This window comes from Labrus bergylta, chromosome 7, assembly GCF_963930695.1.
Source record: "Labrus bergylta chromosome 7, fLabBer1.1, whole genome shotgun sequence".
In the NCBI taxonomy this organism is placed as follows: domain Eukaryota; kingdom Metazoa; phylum Chordata; class Actinopteri; order Labriformes; family Labridae; genus Labrus; species Labrus bergylta.
In genome coordinates, this window is record NC_089201.1 from 1 (window position 1) to 18863 (window position 18863).

An 18863-nucleotide genomic window follows, 5' to 3' on the forward strand; every position below is an offset into this window, starting at 1 on the left:
GCTTGTGTGTTTCTTTCAGGATGGATGAGGCTTCGCATCCTGCCCGGCAGCATGAAGGACAACTTCTGGGAGATGGGGAGACACCGGTCCCTGTGGTCCCTGCAGTGAGATCCACTACGACCGCTATCGGAGGGAGAGACGCCTCTCACCTGGGTGAACATGGACGATCCCAACGTGCTGGAAATCTGGAACCTGGTGTTCATCCAGTTCAATAGGTAACAGACTGAAACACATTCTGATCAGAGTATGTTTAAAAAACATGAGCAGGATGGTATATTTATCTACTGAATTAATTTATCAGTGTAAACAGACATCTGCAGAAACAATAAAACACTAAGGGGGCGAATGCAAACCTAACCAAGCAGGTAAGATATGAGAGCATCTGAATGTGGACGATTATCTTGATTCTCTTAAGTTGTTTTCACACATACACTCCTGAAAATATCTAGATCATTTCAGGAGGACTGCTGTGTAGATTCTCCTGACCTGTCTGTTCACATATGCTCCTCACAGTGGTAGACTATGTATGCCAGACGGGAGTCCCTAACATATTTACAAACTACTGTTTCTTGACAGTGATTGAGTGAGGGGTTTGTTTGTTTGTTTTGGCAGAAAGACTTGGCGGATAGTTTAATTTTAATGAATTAATTAATTTTTATCAGGGCTGGGTGGGCAACGATTAAAAAGTTTTAATCGCATGAGTTCCTGTAATTAATCACGATTAATTGCTATACAACTACTATACTTGTACGCAAAATCCATAATGAACTTTTATTGTGCTTCTCAACTTAAACAATGTAATCAAAGCAAATAAATACAAAACTAAAGCTTATTGCCACTGCAAGGGGCATAATGTCATCCTGTTTGTTATATTAAAAAAAAATGCCCAGAAAGGTTTTAAGCTAAGAGGTATAATGAAAATGTCAGGACAAGTGGGGGAGAGTGTGACAGGTCATTGAGAACATTGATGTTTATTGTTTGGTTATTCGGGAACCCCACAAACATATGTTTGTTGTACTTGTCATTTTGAAATTCTTTAGTTTATAATCTTTTTGAATTCATCTTCAAAGTTGCTAATGTTAAGCAGTTGATGTTGACATGTTATTAATTAAATGCGCCTGCATAATCTACACCACTAGGTGGAGTCTGTGAGTGACAGTGCCATGCAGGAGTTCAGTTTGAGTTTGTGATGCTCCGGAGTTAGCAAGAAAGCTGTAGTTATTATTCAGCAGCTGAAGAGACTCGTAGGCAGAGTGAATGAAGGTACTGGGTCTTTGTTAAACGCTTAAATAAAGTGAAGACAAGTGAAACGACCTTTCAGCGTCCGCCTGAGTTTCTGGCTGCAACATATTTTGGAGTACTTATCAAGTACTCCGGTGATAAGAAAATTCAACTTCGCAGTGGTTACAAATAACTTCGGCTCTGTCGACTGCGCCGTCTGGAAGAACTTTAAAATGCAAATGGGAATGTAAAAGTTTTGTACATTTCTCCATGCTTGATTATCCGCCAATTCTTTTCTGACTGTTTCCTCTTTCCTGTGAGCGCCGCAGCAGTAAGCAACATACTAGGCTCACTCACGATGGAATTTTATAAAATAAAACCCAGTGAGCAACAGACTTTTACAAAAAGAAAATAAATAATAAAAACTGCGTTAATGCGAGATGAAATAATTGTCGGTGATAATTAATTAATTAGTTAATGCGTAACGTGCCCAGCCCTAATATTTATGTTAACCATATATATACATACATAAAAGATGTTATTGATTTATATAGGTCTCAGTTCTGGATGGAGTTATTTGCAGACCTCAACGATGCTGGATACTTCAAAAGTTCAAGAGAATGTCCACAGAAACCAAAACTGAGTAATCTACCTCAAATGAGTTCCACAAAACGGGCTGAACATCTTTCTGTCACCACAAACTCCGAATTACTGTCCGCCAACTCTTTCAGCAAAAAACAAACAAATTGACTCGACTTGTTGGCTTTCCTGACTGATTTTAAAAAGTGTTCAAGCAACAGTCGGCTTTACAACAACAAATCTAAACACTTCTCTAATCCTAAATTAAGGGTGAAAGAATCTGTACACACCTTTTATTCTTTTGTGTTGTGCACTCGCTTCCTGAACACCCAGTCACCTGTGCAGACGTGTTCAGCTTTTTTGCTATCAAGTGTTTTGATGTTATAGCTGTTCATCTTAGCAGTATGAGAACTTGTCAACTCCACTGTAGAATGAAAGTCCTGTTATGAAATTCAAACACAATTCAAGCACAAAGTAAGAAACGTGTGCTGTGCCAGAACAAAACTTCTTCAATTAAAAGTTCATTCACACACAAATCAATCATTAAATCAGTCTCTGTTTCCTGTCTTGCCTTTTTTTTAGAGAATCAGAAACAGAGCTGAAGCCCCTCCCTAAAAAGAGCATCGACACGGGGATGGGTTTGGAGCGGCTGGTGTCCGTGCTACAGAACAAGATGTCGAACTACGACACTGACCTCTTCATCCCTTACTTCAAAGCCATTCAGAAGGTACAGGGAAAAAAAACACCTGATGTGTAACAGAATGAAAACACAAAGCAGAAAATAGAGCAAAGCAATAATTAACTACATCCTCCATTTAATGAGGGAAAAGTAAATTAGAATTGAGGAAGATCTTTGGTTCAATAAACTATCAGCTACTTAAAGGACCAATCTGTAACTTGGGCCCCTAGTGTTTAAAATGGGTACTGCAGTCCAGATTCAAAACATTGCAGTGAGCTGTCTCCCCCCGCCCCCTACTCCCTAGAGTCAATGTGCATGCGGGTTGCCATGTTTTAGAATCTGAAGCTTCAGTGTTTATCCAGCTCTGCATGGGTCTGTAAACATTTCTGCGTTCTAACCTCTCTCCATTTTCCAAAAGCATCTCAAATATTGATCCTAGTTTGAGCACGTTTCTGCTTGTGGAGCTTATTAGAAACATGCAGAGGCTTTTTAGGTCGGGTACAATCACTTCTATCTCAACCACTTCTCTTGCCCGCTTCCATCGCTGCAACACCTGTTGGTTTGCTGTTTGCCTGACAAACCTAGGTATGTCCAAGGTGTGGGGGTGCTTTAAAAGCACCTACCTTATCTGGTCCAAACAAATCCAGAGCATTCAGGACCAGAATCTAAAGTTAGAAGGAGGACATACTGGCTGCTGCATTGTTGTCAGAGAAGCCAGCACTTCAAACTAGTAAGAAAGCTGACAGATATTTAAACAATAGTGTAGAGGGTCTCAGGTAATGGATGTATGCTTTGAACAGTCATTTTGGTCACATGCTGGTGTAGTATTAATTCACACCTAACTAAAACTTTTTTTTTTTTTAAGATTTATTTTGGGCTTTTCGTGCCTTTTTAATGCAGAGATAGGACAGTGGATAGAGTCGGAAACCAGAGAGAGAGAGCGGGGAATGACATGCGGAAAGGGGCCATGGGTGGAAGCGAACCCGGGCCTACCGGTCGAGACGAGAGTCTCAATACATGGGACGTGCGCCCTAACCATTGCGCCACCAGCGCGCCCCACACCTAACTAAAACTTAAGGAAGAACACAGTTTATAATAACAGCATTCACTATAATGTAATCTATAAATCTGGTCTGACACATTTATGACACAAATCCATGTAGGTAGATCAGATGGTATTTGAGATAATATCTAATTCTCAGTTCTAATATAACTTGTGTGTGTTTTAGGGTACAGGTGCTCGACCTTACACAGGTAAAGTAGGTGCTGAGGATGCTGATGGTATTGACATGGCTTACCGTGTACTGGCTGACCACGCCCGCACCATCACCATCGCCCTCTCAGATGGAGGCCGGCCAGACAACACAGGAAGAGGGTGAGATGACCTTAGACGATGGAATTACTGAGCTGAAAAAGCATCTGTAGTATCTGTAGCAAACTTTGACTTTTCTGATTATAGTTCAAGAATTCAGAAATGCTTCCCATTGATTCAGCTGCTCGTCCTTTAAGTGAAATGTATTTACAAAGTTGGTCTTTGTTCTTTTTGGTGCTTTCAACACGGTAGGTGAGTTTGGTATAAAAGTTAGATCTTCCAAATAAAAGGAGGTTTTATAAAGCGTGCCTCCGAATGCCAAATGCAATGTTTTTCTGGTATGTTTTATTCTGCCTTGTTTTGTAATTTTTTGTTTGCACTGTCTTAAGGTACGTGTTGAGGAGGATCCTGCGTCGTGCTGTCCGTTATTCCCATGAGAAGCTGGGGGCTCAGAAAGGCTTTTTCGCCTCTCTGGTTGATGTGGTGGTCGATTCCCTGGTGAGTTTAGTTTAGGGTGACTGATTGTTGCAGTTTTAGACTGTTCACCTTAAAGTGCCAGATACATACACAGGTCGTTTTGGATACAATTATTTCCAAGCCGATTTAAATTTAGAGATGTTTCAATACCCTACTTCTTGCCCCAGTACTCCTCTAATACTAGTAGTGTGATTAAAAAGAAAAAAAGTGTTAAAATTATTATTCTGAAAGGTTGTATCAGAAGAGCAGCCATCCTCCTGTGAAAATGATGAAAGGAGAACCCTCAAAGCCTTCCTCTGCCACAAAAGAGACTTTTTCCTCAGTCAGTGTGGTTCTTTCTTCAGAGAGGTTTATTTATCTTTTCAGGGTCCTGATAGTTATGAGAATGTGATACTGATGTGCCTAAATAATGTGTAGTTTCATATCTGCATAAGTAAAGCCCCAACACAACTAATCAGATATTTAGAGGCCTTAAAGCAGCTCATTCCACAGAGAGTTCACACTCTGTCAATGTTACAGACTACACGAGGAAGTATTTCCTTATTTGTGAAACTTTTACTAAAGTATAACTTCAAAAGATGCTCCACGTTTCTCATGTTAGTACAGGCAGCTGCTGCTCTACAGAAAAAACTAAAGACGAAAAATAACGACTTAAATCTTGTGAATGTATGGCTTTAATCACGGAATCAATATCTTATGTACATATCCTTTAATAACGGTTGAATAATACAGAATGCTGACATTCTGCTAAATTTAACCAACCCCTCAGTCATGTTTGTTGTTTTTGTTTGTCTCAACATCATTTAGTTTTTTGCCACTTGGTTGTAGTTGGTTGCATAAATGGTTTTCATGGCCTGTTTCTGTTTATGTGCATTTGTTTATTTAGCAATCAAGCTACAAAAAACGAAATAAAAAAACACACTTTTGGCTAAGACGTGTGGCGGTTTTTAATTCCTCTGCTGTGTAGAGAGAAAGGTTTAGACTTGACTTTGTCATTTAAAATGGATTAACTTGAATACAAAAAGTGTGCAGATACCCTTTCCTCCTATATTTACTGCAGCACGGGCATATAGGATCCATCACTATTCAACACATCTCTTCCATCTTGTATTTTTTTTGCCCTTCTCTCTCTCTCTCTCTCTCTCTCTCTCTCGTGCTCTCTCTGATCCTCATCTTTTATTCACGTTCTCCAGGGGGATGCGTTCCCCGAGTTGAAGAAAGACCCAGAAATGGTGAAGGAAGTTATTAATGAGGAGGAGACGCAGTTCCTGAAAACCCTCAGCAGGGGGCGCCGTATCCTCGATAGGAAGATCATGAGCCTGGCAGACTGCAAGACCATCCCAGGTGAGACACGAACAGTTTGATGATGATAATGTCTCATGCGTTGAGGCTTCAGTTTCTTTAAAGAGGACTCCTTTTGTCTCACAGCTTGACGTTCTTTAAGCCATTCTGACTGACATCGAACCTGCTGTAACATATTGTATGTTTATGATGTATAAAAGGTGATGTGCACTATTTACTCTTTATTTTCCCAACAATTTCTCTTTGCACAACTTCATTCGTTTCTTACCTATATAGTTTGAACCTAATTAAATCCCCCCTCCTTTATGGATTCCTTTATTCAGTCATCAATCTGACTAACATCCAAAATGTCCAACCTTTTTTTTTAAATCTATTTTAAATGGTTGTAAATCATGTTCCTCTCTGTCCCAGTGAGTGGCAGCTTCTTATGGCAGCACTCATCTAGAAAAAGCAGGAATGCTGCAAAGATAAAATACAAATCAATAAAACAGTGTCATCACATTTAGACTGCTGAACTGCACCTTATTTTTAGATGTAAATACATGCTGCTGTTCTTATCCTGCACTACAACGAGCCAAATGCAACGAAATTTCGTTCTTATCTGCATTGTAAAGTACAAGTTTGAATGACAATAAAGAAAGTCTAAGTCTAAGAAAGATTAGACTAATGAACAGACACTGTAAATATTGTGTTTTTCACATTTAACTTTTGACTGGTTTATCAAAAAAAAATAGGTCAAAAATAACATTATTACAGTTTCATTCAAAGGAAGTGTCAGTCGCCTATTCCTAAAAAAAATAGAATATAGACTTTTCCTAAAAGTAAAGCCACTCAATCATCACTTCTGGGCCTCGATACATGTGTGGTGGTGATTGTGTCTGCAGAGACTCTGTCCTCTGCCTGGGTTTTTTAACGTTTTTTTTTCGTTGATTTTGGACGTTTCTTGGTGGATCGCCCCAGCCAAATGTGTTTGCCCCAGCCAATGACGGCACGCAGGTGAGTATAAGGGTGCATACAATACAGTGATTGGATGTTATTCAAACTAGCGAATACGATGGATGTGGATGTAGCGGCAAAAAAGAGGAAAATATAATCTCACTGAGGCGATACCCAGCTTGTTCCAAAGCAAGGGTGAACCTTGTGTTGGCTTTTACCTGAGGATTCAGATTTCAGATTCAGATTCAGATTTTTTTTATTGTCCCACAAGGGGAAATTTGCGTTGCAACAGGAGCACACAGAAGACAAGAAACACAAGGACAACATCGCCATAAAACATGGACCAAAACACATTTAAAAAAATCAGACTACACAGCAAAATATAAAACCAAATAAAAACAGCGCAATAAAATCAGTCAAGAGCCCATACTAGAATGGAAATTCAAGTTATTAAAGTGCAAAGTGGAGGTGTGCAAATGTGCACTTCAAGTGCAAATGCAGAGTTAGCCTGCTTTCTGTTGGACAGGCAGGTACCACACACCAGCGATTAGCTTGTGCTAGTATGCGGTAGCATGCAGTGTTGGTACAAGCAGTAAACTTACAGACCACATACTTCAGTGAGTGTGAGCTCCTGGTGGCCCAGTTTGAATGTTGTGTTTACAAACTGCGACAAACAATGTTCCTGACTCCACCTTTAAGAGTTTCTTTGGCATTGTAGCTTCAGACAGAAACCTCTCGGACATATAGCCCAAACATTTCGTCTCGTTTTGTCTGTGCTTCCAGGTGACACAGCATGGCTGCTGTACGACACATACGGCTTCCCTCTGGACCTGACGTCCCTCATCGCAGAGGAGAAAGGCATGATGGTGGACCTGGCTGCTTTTGAGGAGGAGAAGAAGGCGGCACAGGTGAGAAGATGACAGGAGGGATGGAGGAAAACTTCTTAAAGTTACAGATTGTTTAAATGAGGATTTCACTGCTCCGTGAGGGGAAACACTGTTTTGTGTCCTCTCCCACGGGGATATTATTTTACCTTGTGTCAGCATTCTTCAGTATTGCACTGTAAATAAGAATCAGAGACCATGCACCTGATGTATAACTAAACCTTCATTTACTTCACAGCCTTGAACTTTATTTATTTATTTCATAAATAGTGTTTATTTGAGTCCACTGTTCTGCTCGTGTGGTTGTGTAAGTGTCATCTTAGGTGTTATTTGTATCTGTACCTACTAGGGGTGCAGAAATGCAACATGTTCGATTACTCTTACCATTGTTAAAGCGAGTACTCGAGTAAACGTTTTGTAGTGATTCTTTTCCCCCACGGGATGCCCCGCCCCCAACTATGACGCGATGCCAACTGTATCTATTGATTAATTTGAATCTTCAGGATTTTAATAATTGTTAGTAATAGGCCTACTTTGTATTAATGTTCAAATTAGGAAATTTCTTACTTCAACAGACATGGGTTCCAAAATATAGGAAAACATCTAGTTATGCTGCTCTGTCCTGGATAGACTTTAGACTTTAGACTTTATTGTCCCAGAGGGGAAATTCTTTTTCACAGCACTGTTACTGTCCGACAGAGAAGTCCCACCAAAGAACATTTATCCACAGAAAAACAGAGAATAACACAAACAAACAGAGTTAGACAACAGTCAAGAGTTCCCATTCTGGCCTGTTCAGGACCGTTATTATAGCGGTCTTTGGTGTGGCAGGGTAAAGCGGTAATCACTAAAGTGAAAGTCCTTCTTTTTCTGTGGACTAAAAAGACAATTTCAACTGAACTTTCTTAGATCATATTGCATATTTCGTTTGTTTGGGACTTTTTGTTCATTGTGAATTCATAAAGGGGTAAATTAAAGGGATATTTTCGTTATGGTAGCAGCATACGGATCAACAATGGACGCGTTTCAGCACAGAGCCTTTATCATTGCTTTGTTTGTCATCTATTTTCTTTTTGCGCTCGTGCACCTGAAGTTTTATTTCTGTTTGAGTGTGCTCCTTTTTTCTGTTTTGAATTAGGCCTATCCTAGAACCCACAATGCAACAAGAAACATTTACAAAAATGTGGACTACAAAACGATTATCGATTAAAAAAATGTTGTAACCGATTATTATTATTTAATAATGCACCCCTAGTACCTACAGTATATAACAGCCCAGTGTGTGTGTTTGTGTGTAGTTGAAATCCCAGGGTAAGGGTGCAGGAGACGAGGACCACATCATGTTGGACATCTACGCCATTGAAGAGCTGAGAAACAAAAAGATTCCCGCCTCAGACGACTCTCCTAAATACAAGTACAGCTCGGACCAAAACGGAAACTATGGTCAGTGATTTTCCTTCCTACATGAGTTCATTTTCTGTATTTTTCTGGGACGTTTTTCACTCTAACCCTGATCCTATCTTCTTGTGTAGCCTTCGAGCAGACCACCGCCACAGTCCTCGCCCTCCGCCGTGACCGTGCCTTCTGTAACGAGGTGACGACGGGGCAGCAGTGTGGCGTTCTGCTCGACCAGACGACCTTTTACGCAGAGCAGGGCGGACAGACATTTGACGAGGGCTACATGCTGCGAGAGGACGACAGCACAGACGATGTAAGTGAAACAAAGAGAGATGTGTGTGAGAGTCTGTGGTTTGTACTGAGCTCCAATAATGTTATTAACAATGTTTTAATACATTCCCTGCAAGCTCTGTGGTATTAAAAGCCCTTAGGCCCCGCGTCCACATGGTGTTTTTTACGGTCAGAAAAGTTCTGGCTGTGTGCTCTGGTGAGCTTGCATGAAACGTTTGTGTTCTGAGAAGAAAAGCGCTGCACGTCCTGTCTCTTATAGGGCTTTCAAACTTGAAGTAAACTCCTGAAAAACTCCTAATATTTCCAGGAGGAGCTGTATGTGTGAACGCAAACAGAAACATCTTTACATTCTGATGTTATCATCTTGCCAGACCCCTAGTATTTTTTCCGCAGCAGGATATTCTCCGGAGAATTCACCTTGAGCCAATGGGAGGGGAAGTGACGTTTCTATACTGTGACTGCTGCAAGGTGCAAAGAGTGTCTGCATGCAACCGCTAAGATCTCTGTGCACGTAATTAAACGGCTGCATTATGTTTTCTGAGCAAACAGACACGTTCCGTTGGCGACAAAAAATACAGGGAATATCATACATTTGGAAAAGAGCACCAGTGATGTCAACAGCGCCTTTTGAAAAGTTTAAAGATTTTCAATTCTGTGTAGCTCCGCGCTGTGCTTTATCGCCAGGCGGCCGTCTACTGCTGTAACCGCTCTCTACTCATTGAAAACAATTGAAAAAAGACCCTCAGAAAAAAAACGCTAGGTGGACACGAGGCCTTTTAAGGGTATTTTTCTGAACTGGTGTGCTGCAGTACACAGCCGTCACTTTGCAGACACAAAAATCCAGGTTTATATCAAAGCTTTAATTAAATCCCATTGTATCTTTCAATTATGCAGGCAAGACAATCACACAATGACTCAGCTGGTGTTCAACATTAATTTAAACACGGCTGGTTGTGTTTGATGGAAGGTGGAAATAAAGCCTGCAGGCAGAAAGACCTTCTGTTAGACAACAAAGGCTGCCAAATGAAAAAGAACCATTTTGACAGGAACATAGAAAAAAAAGATCTGTTTTCAACTTTGTCTTACTGAATGAATGGCATGAAAACACTTTAACTTCACAGTTTGCAGAAGACCATCTGTCTTTAAACATAATTTTAATGTCAGAAATACAAAAGACTCAAATAACTGCTGTTTTCTGTTAAATGTCAGTTTTACTGACGATGTGAAGGAAGCCGTTCTGTCTCTTTTCTTCAAGACATTTCAAAAACTTCTACAAAATGTATATTTAATCTCCAAATGCTGAAACAAAATACATGCAAGATACAGACACGGCTCAGTCGTGACATAATGGCCACTGAATGGTGAAGTGAATAACCTTGATTATCTCTTTATAGTAACAACGTACAGAAAGTGAACATTTTGTCCTTAAAGTTAATGTGATTGAAGCAGGAAAAATGTGAACCACTTTGACGACTGGGTCAGAGCATCGTTGACTCTACAGCCTTTGTGGGGTGTTTCTGATCTGCGGTGGTCAGTACTCAGTACCTTCTGAAAGTGGTCCAAAGAGGGGTCATGGGCGCTTTGAAACATGTGTTGAGAAAATTGGCCCTTATGGTCTGACCCAACAGAAGAGCTATAAGAGCTCAAACTGCTGAAAAGTGAATGCTGGTTCTGATGGAAAGATGTTGGAGCACACAGTGCCACGTTGGGTCAGGGCTGATTGTGGGCGAAGAGAAGGGGACCTACGAGGGCTGGGAACCTTTGGGTGTCTCACGATTCAATTAGATTTTGATTCTTGGGATCACGATTTGAATCTTTTTTCGATTGAAAACGATTCTGGATTCCTGATTCAGAGTCTGTTTTTGAATTTGCATACTTCAGGATCGACTCCAGTCATCTCTGAGACCGGCTGAATTTCTTGCTGCTCCATTTGGCATTCTACTGAATTAAAGAGCTAACTTAGCAGGGAGTGACTGATTAGCCCAAAAAAATATATATATTTAAAATCTTGCCAGATAAGAATCTCACATAAATAAAAACATTTTCCCACCTCTGGGACCTACACGACATTAGGCAGGTGGTCATAATGTTCTGGTGGATCGCTGTATAAGAAAGTCTTCTAACGAGGTCTCAAATCTTTGTTTTCTCTAAACAGTTAATGTCTGACCATGCTGTGTCTCCACCTCTCTTTGTGTCTTGGCAGCGGACAGAGTTCACAGTGAAGAACACGCAGGTCCGAGGCGGTTTTGTTCTCCACGTGGGGACAGTTTATGGCACACTGAAGGTTGGAGACCGCGTTACCTTACGTGTTGATGAGGTGAGAACATCTGCAGGATATGTCTGTTTACCATCTCATAGGATATAGTTCAGTCAGATCCTTTTTCTTTATATAAAAATAGACGTATCCTGGTTAGGAGCTCTTTTTGTTTTAATCCCTCTGATGTATAACCCTGACAAAGATCTGTCATATTCTTTTTTTTTTTTTAAAGGCTCGTCGTAGGCCCATCATGAGCAACCACACCGCCACGCACATCTTAAACTTCGCCCTTCGGGGGGTTTTAGGGGAGGCAGACCAGAGAGGCTCCCTGGTCGCTGCAGACCGTCTTCGCTTTGACTTCACAGCTAAAGGTGCGCTGAGCACCGGGGAGGTCCGACGGACTGAGGAGATTGCCTGTGCTCTCATAAGAGATAATAAGGTTGAAACACTCTCAATAATCCTGGTTAAAAGTTTAAACAGTTAAAGTTGAATATATTCATCAGCTGACTCTCCCCCCACACTGTGCTCCCTGCAGGAGGTGTATGCCATGGACGCCCCACTCGCAGAAGCCAAAGCCATCCAGGGTCTGCGTGCCGTGTTTGACGAGACCTACCCCGACCCCGTCCGAGTTGTGTCTATTGGTATCCCCGTGGAGGAGCTGCTGAAGGACCCAGAGAGTGCTGCTGGTTCTCTCACCTCCATCGAGTTTTGCGGTGGAACGTGAGTGTGATGCTTTCTTCTATTTTACATGAGACACAGCATGCACACAGTTCATATAGTCGAAAGCTCAGTCACCTTCACCCTGCTGTGTTTGTACTAAAATATAAAGCTGACTGCAGAACTGTCACAAAGAGAAACATACTCCTGGTTAAAGAATGAAGCATTGTAATCCACAATGTTATGGGCGAGACTCACAAACTTTCTGTAAGAACGTTTAAAAAGCTGTAAATCATTTTCTCCTGCTCTCTGCCTTTGTGTTCGACGTTATTATGTTGATGTTTACTCCTGTTGTGCTTTGCTGCGGCCATGCTCGCACTGAGTCAGCCTCACAGCTTCAAGACTTGCATGCCCTGTGACTGTGTGTCATCATAACACTCAGATCATGTTTGTTTAATGTGTGTGTTTGTGTGTAAACTTTTACAAATGAGTAAAGCGACAGAATAAAAAACACGGCTGGATGGGAAATGGAAACCTCTTAGGGCTTATATGTTTACCATGAAATGGAAAGTGTTGCTGGTGATTACTGTCGATGTTCAGGCGTGTGTCTCGTGTGCAAAAGTGCTTAAATTAAACTAGAGAACAAGTGTTGGAAAAGAAAATCTGCAACTGCATGAATTCATCAGTTTTGGAAGGTGTCAGACCTGCCCCCCAGACCTGGTGTTGTGTAAAGCACAACTCATGAATTGGATTTGTGGATTTAACAGTGCGACACTTGTGTTACTGTGCAGAGCTTAATCCAGCGATTAGATTTGCTCCATCGACTTCTACATTGTCTGCTCCTGGCTTTAATATTCACCCTGAATGCAGAGACTTTCTCTCTTATGTAGATTTTAGCAACACTCCTCATCTCTTTTCAGTAGTTTTTGGGGTTGAAATTAATTATTTTATAACATGCACAGGTGCTCAAGTACATTAGTTGGAGCTGGTTCTGAATTAATCTCTGGAGGAGACATTGTTTGATATGGTTGGTTGGCACAATGGTCATTACACTGATCCTTTTCAAGACCACTTGTTTAAAAACGCTACAACCTGTCATTTCCGTCATCTAAAGCCTCGTAAAAGTGCTGAAGCTTTAAAAAAAACTACAGATCTTCAGTCTTTTTTTAAACTTAAAGCTGCTAGAGAAAAGGAGAGATTGCTGTCTAAATTGCTCAAAACATTGGCGACCTTTAGGTGCAAAAACATTGCCTATGTATTTGTGTAATTTAAACAGTGCACTGGAGTTTATTTACATTATTATTTTGTAATTAAAACCAACAACTTTCCCATCATTTGCCGAATACTGGCATGGCAACAACCCTATTTTCCTCCCATATTCCATTTTAGTGAACGGTTGTCTGGCTTCCTGAAGTCATCTTTGATGTTCTTGAACTCTGCAGCCACTTCCAACATCCCCTGTTTCTGCTGCCGATGTCCTGTAATGTTTTTCTCTCCCTGCTCGTGTTCCTCCTGCTCCTCGCCGCTCTCCCTCTCCTCCCACAGTTGTGTAAGCCCGTTGGTAACGTGCTGTTGTTTCTCTTATCTGCAGCCATCTGCGGAACTCGGGTCACGCAGCACCATTTGTCATCGTCTCGGAGGAGGCCATCGCTAAGGGCATCCGCCGTATTGTTGCTGTGACAGGAGCAGAGGCCCAGAAGGTCAGGACACACACACACACACACACACACACACACACACACACACACACACACACACACACACACACACACACACACACACACACACACACACACACAGCCTGAAGCATGCTTGTATTCACAAATCCACTTTCACTTCTAACACAAATAAAGCATTTAAATAAAGCACATGGATTTATTATTCCTACAGTTTCTGCTAAAACTGAATTTAGAGATTGCATGTTGATGGTGGTCAAAGAGTCACAGACTTTTTCTTGCAACTCGTGATGAAAAAAATACGATTCTCAAATTAAAATGTGCTCAGACTGAGAGAGGCTTTGTCCTTTTTGGGTCGGCAGTGAGAAATAGCAGCCCGACTCTTTAATGAAGCTTGTGTTTGACTTGTTGAACTTGGAGAAAGAAAGAATCATTTTGCATTCTCCCTCTCTCTGCAGGCCCGAGGACACATTAATCTGCACTATTTTTAGAAAACAATTGTCGTTTGAGCCTCCTCTTTCTCTCGCTCTCTTTTTTTTTGTCCTTATTGCTCCCCATGCTGTGCTCTTTTGTTTCAACATTTCTCTGTTTGCCCTTGTCTCACGCCTCTCGTGTCTCGCATCCCTCAGGCTCAGAGAAAAGCTGATTCCCTACAACAGTCTCTGTCCTCCCTGGGAGTCAAGGTGAAGCAGCAGAAGGCCCCAAACAAGGACATCCAGAAGGAGATCGCAGACATGACAGAGGTAAGACCAACAAAGACACAACGTCCCAACATGTCCCAAAAGAAACCTCAGCCCTGGCATCACCGCGTCCGTCCTCTCTGCAGATGATAGGCACAGCAGTGATCTCTCAGTGGAGGAAGGACGAGATGAGGGAAACTCTGAAGGGCCTGAAGAAGATCATGGATGACCTGGACCGCAGCTACAAGGCTGACATCCAGAAGAGGGTCCTGGAGAAGACCAAGGAGGTGATCGCGAGCAGCCCCAACCAACCGCTGCTCGTCATGGTGCTGGAGAGCGGGGCGTCGGCCAAGGTGAGAGGCCGAAATTCTGCAATCGGAAAGCCTTTTAAGCTATTTCAATTTTCTTTGTTTTATTTTATTTAACCGGTATTTAACCAGGAAAAAGTCTCATTGAGATTAAAAATCTCTTTTACAAGAGTGTCCTGGCCAAGACAGGCAGCAGCACAATTACAGGGTTTCAGACATAAAACACTTAAATACAGGAATCACAAAAAGAACCATTCATCAGAATCTGTCATAAGTCATCAGCAACAAAGCGATCAAAAAGGGCAATACGAGTTAGCTAAACACATCTATAGTCAGATATTTCTGCCTCCAGATCATTAAGACGATCTTTAAAAACATTCAAGGAAACCAGCTCCCGAAGATTTAAAGTATCTTGCAACCAATTCAAGGAAGAGGGAGCAGCATACATGAACACCCTTTTTCCTAATTCAGTACGGGCTTATTTGATATTTTTAGATACCATGTGTTTGCAATAAAACATGCGCAATCTTTCAGTCATTTTTTGATCTTTGAAAACAAAGAAATGACCCAACATTGGGTGCCTATGACTTCTATTTTTGTTGCTGTTGTATCAAATCATGTATCGATACCATGAGACTTTAAGTAGCATCATATTGAAATTTAAAATTCCGGCATCGGGACAAACCTGGACCCTGCAAACACAGACAAGAGGACATCTTTAAATCACCCCCACCACTTCATCAGCATGCTGTACCAAAATAAAACAAACAGAATTAAAATTCAGTTGCTCTGCATTAGTGCACAGTTCTCCGACAGACTCATAGCTTATCTCATTGTGTAATCGCCACGGGACCAAATCAGCTCTGTGGCCCATTATTTCTGACCTTGAGACATCAATAGTGCTGATAAGGAGACTTTTTTTTTCTCACATCCTTTTTTTTCACACTTTGCAATAATGATTTAACTTTTTCTCTCCTTCCACCTCTCAGGCTTTGAATGATTCGCTGAAGCTGCTGAAAACTCAGTCCCCTCAGACCGCCGCGATGCTCTTCACCATTGACCCCGAGGCCAGCAAGATCATCTGCCTGTGTCAAGTCCCAGAGGTAACACACCCGCCCGTCCAGTCACATTGTTCCTAATCTATACAAAGATGGATTTGCACACTTAAAGGAGCTTTTTCTCCTTTAAACCCATGGCTAATACACCAGTATCAAATGCTGAGACATGCACTTTTGTGACCGCAAATACAGCCAGGTTATTTACAGTTCATCAATCTGTTTGTACAGTTATAGAGAAACGTGTTACTTCACTTTAGCTACTCGATATCTCTACTTTTTTTTCATGTTGTTGTCACAGTTTCTGTCAGAGGGCTAACCAAAGGTAGTAAAAGTAGTAGAGATGCAGCAATCCACTTTTTTTCAGTTCCCATCCGATTCTGATACATATGTACAGATACCGATACTGAGTCCGATATCTTTATAATTATGACTAATAGTGTTTTTGTCGTTGGTATTATGTGTAAGACTCCACAAAGCTGTAGTAAACCTGGTATTGCATTGTACTGGCTTCACATACAAACAGGAAGCAGCAACAGCTGTCAGGTTTTTCAAATTAAATCTTTCAAACTGAATTGTAAGAGTTGTACTTTCTAACATCTAGAAGGAGCTGCTCCATCTTGTCTGAATGTCGTCATGGAGACGATTTGTGGACACTTCTTACAGTTCAGTCTGAACGTCTTCAAAGAGAGACTGTGCAAGCTCAGAATGTTTAAAGTGTCCAATGATCTTTCTTGATCGGTGACGAGGATCATCGCTGTCAGTCCGATATGTAAATTACATCAATATCGGACCCGATACCGATAAAAGATTGAATCGGTCCCATTTCTAAAAAGTAGTATGGGGGTTGTCTTGTGAGTAGAAATGGTCTTAAAGTTCCCAAAAAATGGATTGTTACTTTTTAATTGCATAAATGTGCATAAAAAAACCACACTAAATTTATCAGGTATAATTTCTTACTTTATTAGATTGCATTAAGTATCACAGCAGACTTGCACGCCAGAAACGGTGACGTTTAAGTTGCTCAGTGCTCAGGCTTTATGGTATTGGATTTGTCTTTAACCTCCCCTCCTCTCTTCAGGAAGTGTCCAAACGCGGTCTGAAGGCCAACGAGTGGGTTCAGGAGATTTGCCCCCTGATGGACGGCAAAGGAGGCGGCAAAAACATGTCGGCCCAGGCCACGGGCAGGAACACACAGTCCCTGCAGGATGCACTAGATGTGGCCAACGAGTTTGCACGGCTCAAACTGGGAGAGAACTGAGGCGGAGAGAGGATTTGTTGTGATGGCGGAGGAGTCGTGAGTCAGAATCCAGCCAACAAGTCTCCTCCAAGCCTCCCCACTCTTTCCTCTTTTCTTCTCTCTTAGGGTGAAAAGATAAAAACTTCCAGGTTGGTTTCCCACTCCTGCAATAACAAGAGATGACCGCTGACACTCAGCCAGCACTAAATGAGCCACTTGTTTTTTACACAATAATTGCATCCTGTAAGATCATTCACTTTGGAAATTGCTTGAATATAGAAGAAGATCCTCTCGTGCAGTAAAGCTTAACAGAAAGAAGATGAGAAAGTAATCGTAGTGTCTCCGTCATTATCTCATTCCCACCACAAATGAAAATAAAAGGGAAGAACTTTTGATGGTTTTAGCTTTCTGCCAGTACCATACAGCTCAGGTGAAGTGACTAAACCTGTTTACTTTCTGTATCAAACCGGTGTCCTGATCATGAAATACTTCCACCATGTCTCTGTTTGTCTCATTTCACTGGTTTTGTCTTTAAAACCCCTGCAGGTTCATTTTCTGCTTCCACGTTAGCTGGGAAAGAAAAATGAAGCACAAATCCCGCTCTTAAATGATTTAGGCACAGTGTGCGCAGTGTGTCCTGTGTTGGCTGATCTTCTGATCTAATCTGAACAGTGTCTTCGTCCGTCTGTGTGAGTGAAAGCCTCAGTTCTCTCCTTGATTTGTCGGCCATGAGTTGTAGCTGTGTCATTAATCTTTTTTCAAATAACAAGCCGTTATCTGTCATGTGTGTCCCCAGGTTTAATTTAGTAAATTAATACTTCATTCATAGAATAAATGATCATTAATTTGTGTCATAATAAATCAGTGTCGCTTCATTCCGCTGACATTTGAAATCGATTGAATGCAGAATGTGGAAAATGTCCTTCATTGTTGCTGTCGGAGAAATGTCACGTTATGAGATTGGAATAAATACGACTGGTAAATGCTGCATGTCCTCTTTGTTCTTCTCAGGCATTGATTGATTTGTGTTGGTGATGGATTTCCTGCAGGTCCAGACACAGACAGGGACAGGTTACCTTTAACTTCAGTAAAGTTCAGATTTAATCAACAACACCACAAAGTCACTCTGAGATCATTAGATGTGGATCACTGAGCAAAAGATGATTGAGGTGTAAAACTCATTAGCTGTGTTAACAAGTGTTGATTTAAAGATGAAGTGATGTGCAGTTTCTTCATGCTGGATGTCTGTGAAGTATCAGTGTCGGAGAATAAGTCAGTCAGGATGATTAACAGGTACACACTACCTTTTTTTTTTTTTTTAATGACATGCCTGCAATGGTTTTCAGTACTTTATGGCTAATGGTATCTTTCTTAAATCTATAAAATATTCACCAATTTAAGATAGAATTTTGTCATCACTAAATATATATATTTTTTAAAAACAAGAGCTCAATAGATCAAGCAATTAGCATAATAAATGTAGTAACTACTTTTTATGGATAGGTCTTGACGCTTATCCAAAACAAATGTCCAAAATGAAATAACTTTGGTAAATAGACTTCAGCTTGTATAGTTCTTTTCCAGTCTTCTGACTACTCAAAGCTCTTTTACAACACAGGTCACACAGTGTCCATCAGTATTACAGTAACTAATCGATTCGTCTTATCCCATCTCTCCCCCTATCCCTTTCCAACCCTGGTGCAGTCTAGGCCTGTGAAAGCTGCTTCGTCATGAGCTGGGGATCCGGCCGAAGATTTCTGCCTTTTAATAAGGCAGTTTTTCCTTACCACTGTAACTTTTGCTGCTTTGCTAAAGTGCTCATGATGGATAGGCCGGGTCTTTGTAATATAGCAATAAGTAAGGTCTTTTACCTGCTTTTTGTAACATAACAATAAGTAAGGTCTTTTACCT

The 18863-nt window shown here is 41.1% G+C and overlaps 1 protein-coding gene across 1 annotated transcript; it reads left to right on the top strand.

Annotated features, from left to right (window-relative positions):
* The first annotated feature begins 24 nt into the window (after positions 1–24).
* aars1 (alanyl-tRNA synthetase 1) lies at positions 25–17940 on the top strand. The gene is given in 19 exon segments (XM_065956565.1): positions 25–75; positions 77–124; positions 126–152; positions 154–215; positions 2383–2527; positions 3709–3854; positions 4181–4289; positions 5462–5612; positions 7290–7414; positions 8689–8833; positions 8923–9101; positions 11283–11396; positions 11569–11775; positions 11872–12056; positions 13585–13693; positions 14299–14412; positions 14496–14702; positions 15647–15760; positions 16794–17940. Coding segments are annotated over 19 exon segments (2418 nt in total). The 3' UTR covers positions 16974–17940.
* The last annotated feature ends 923 nt before the right edge of the window (positions 17941–18863 follow it).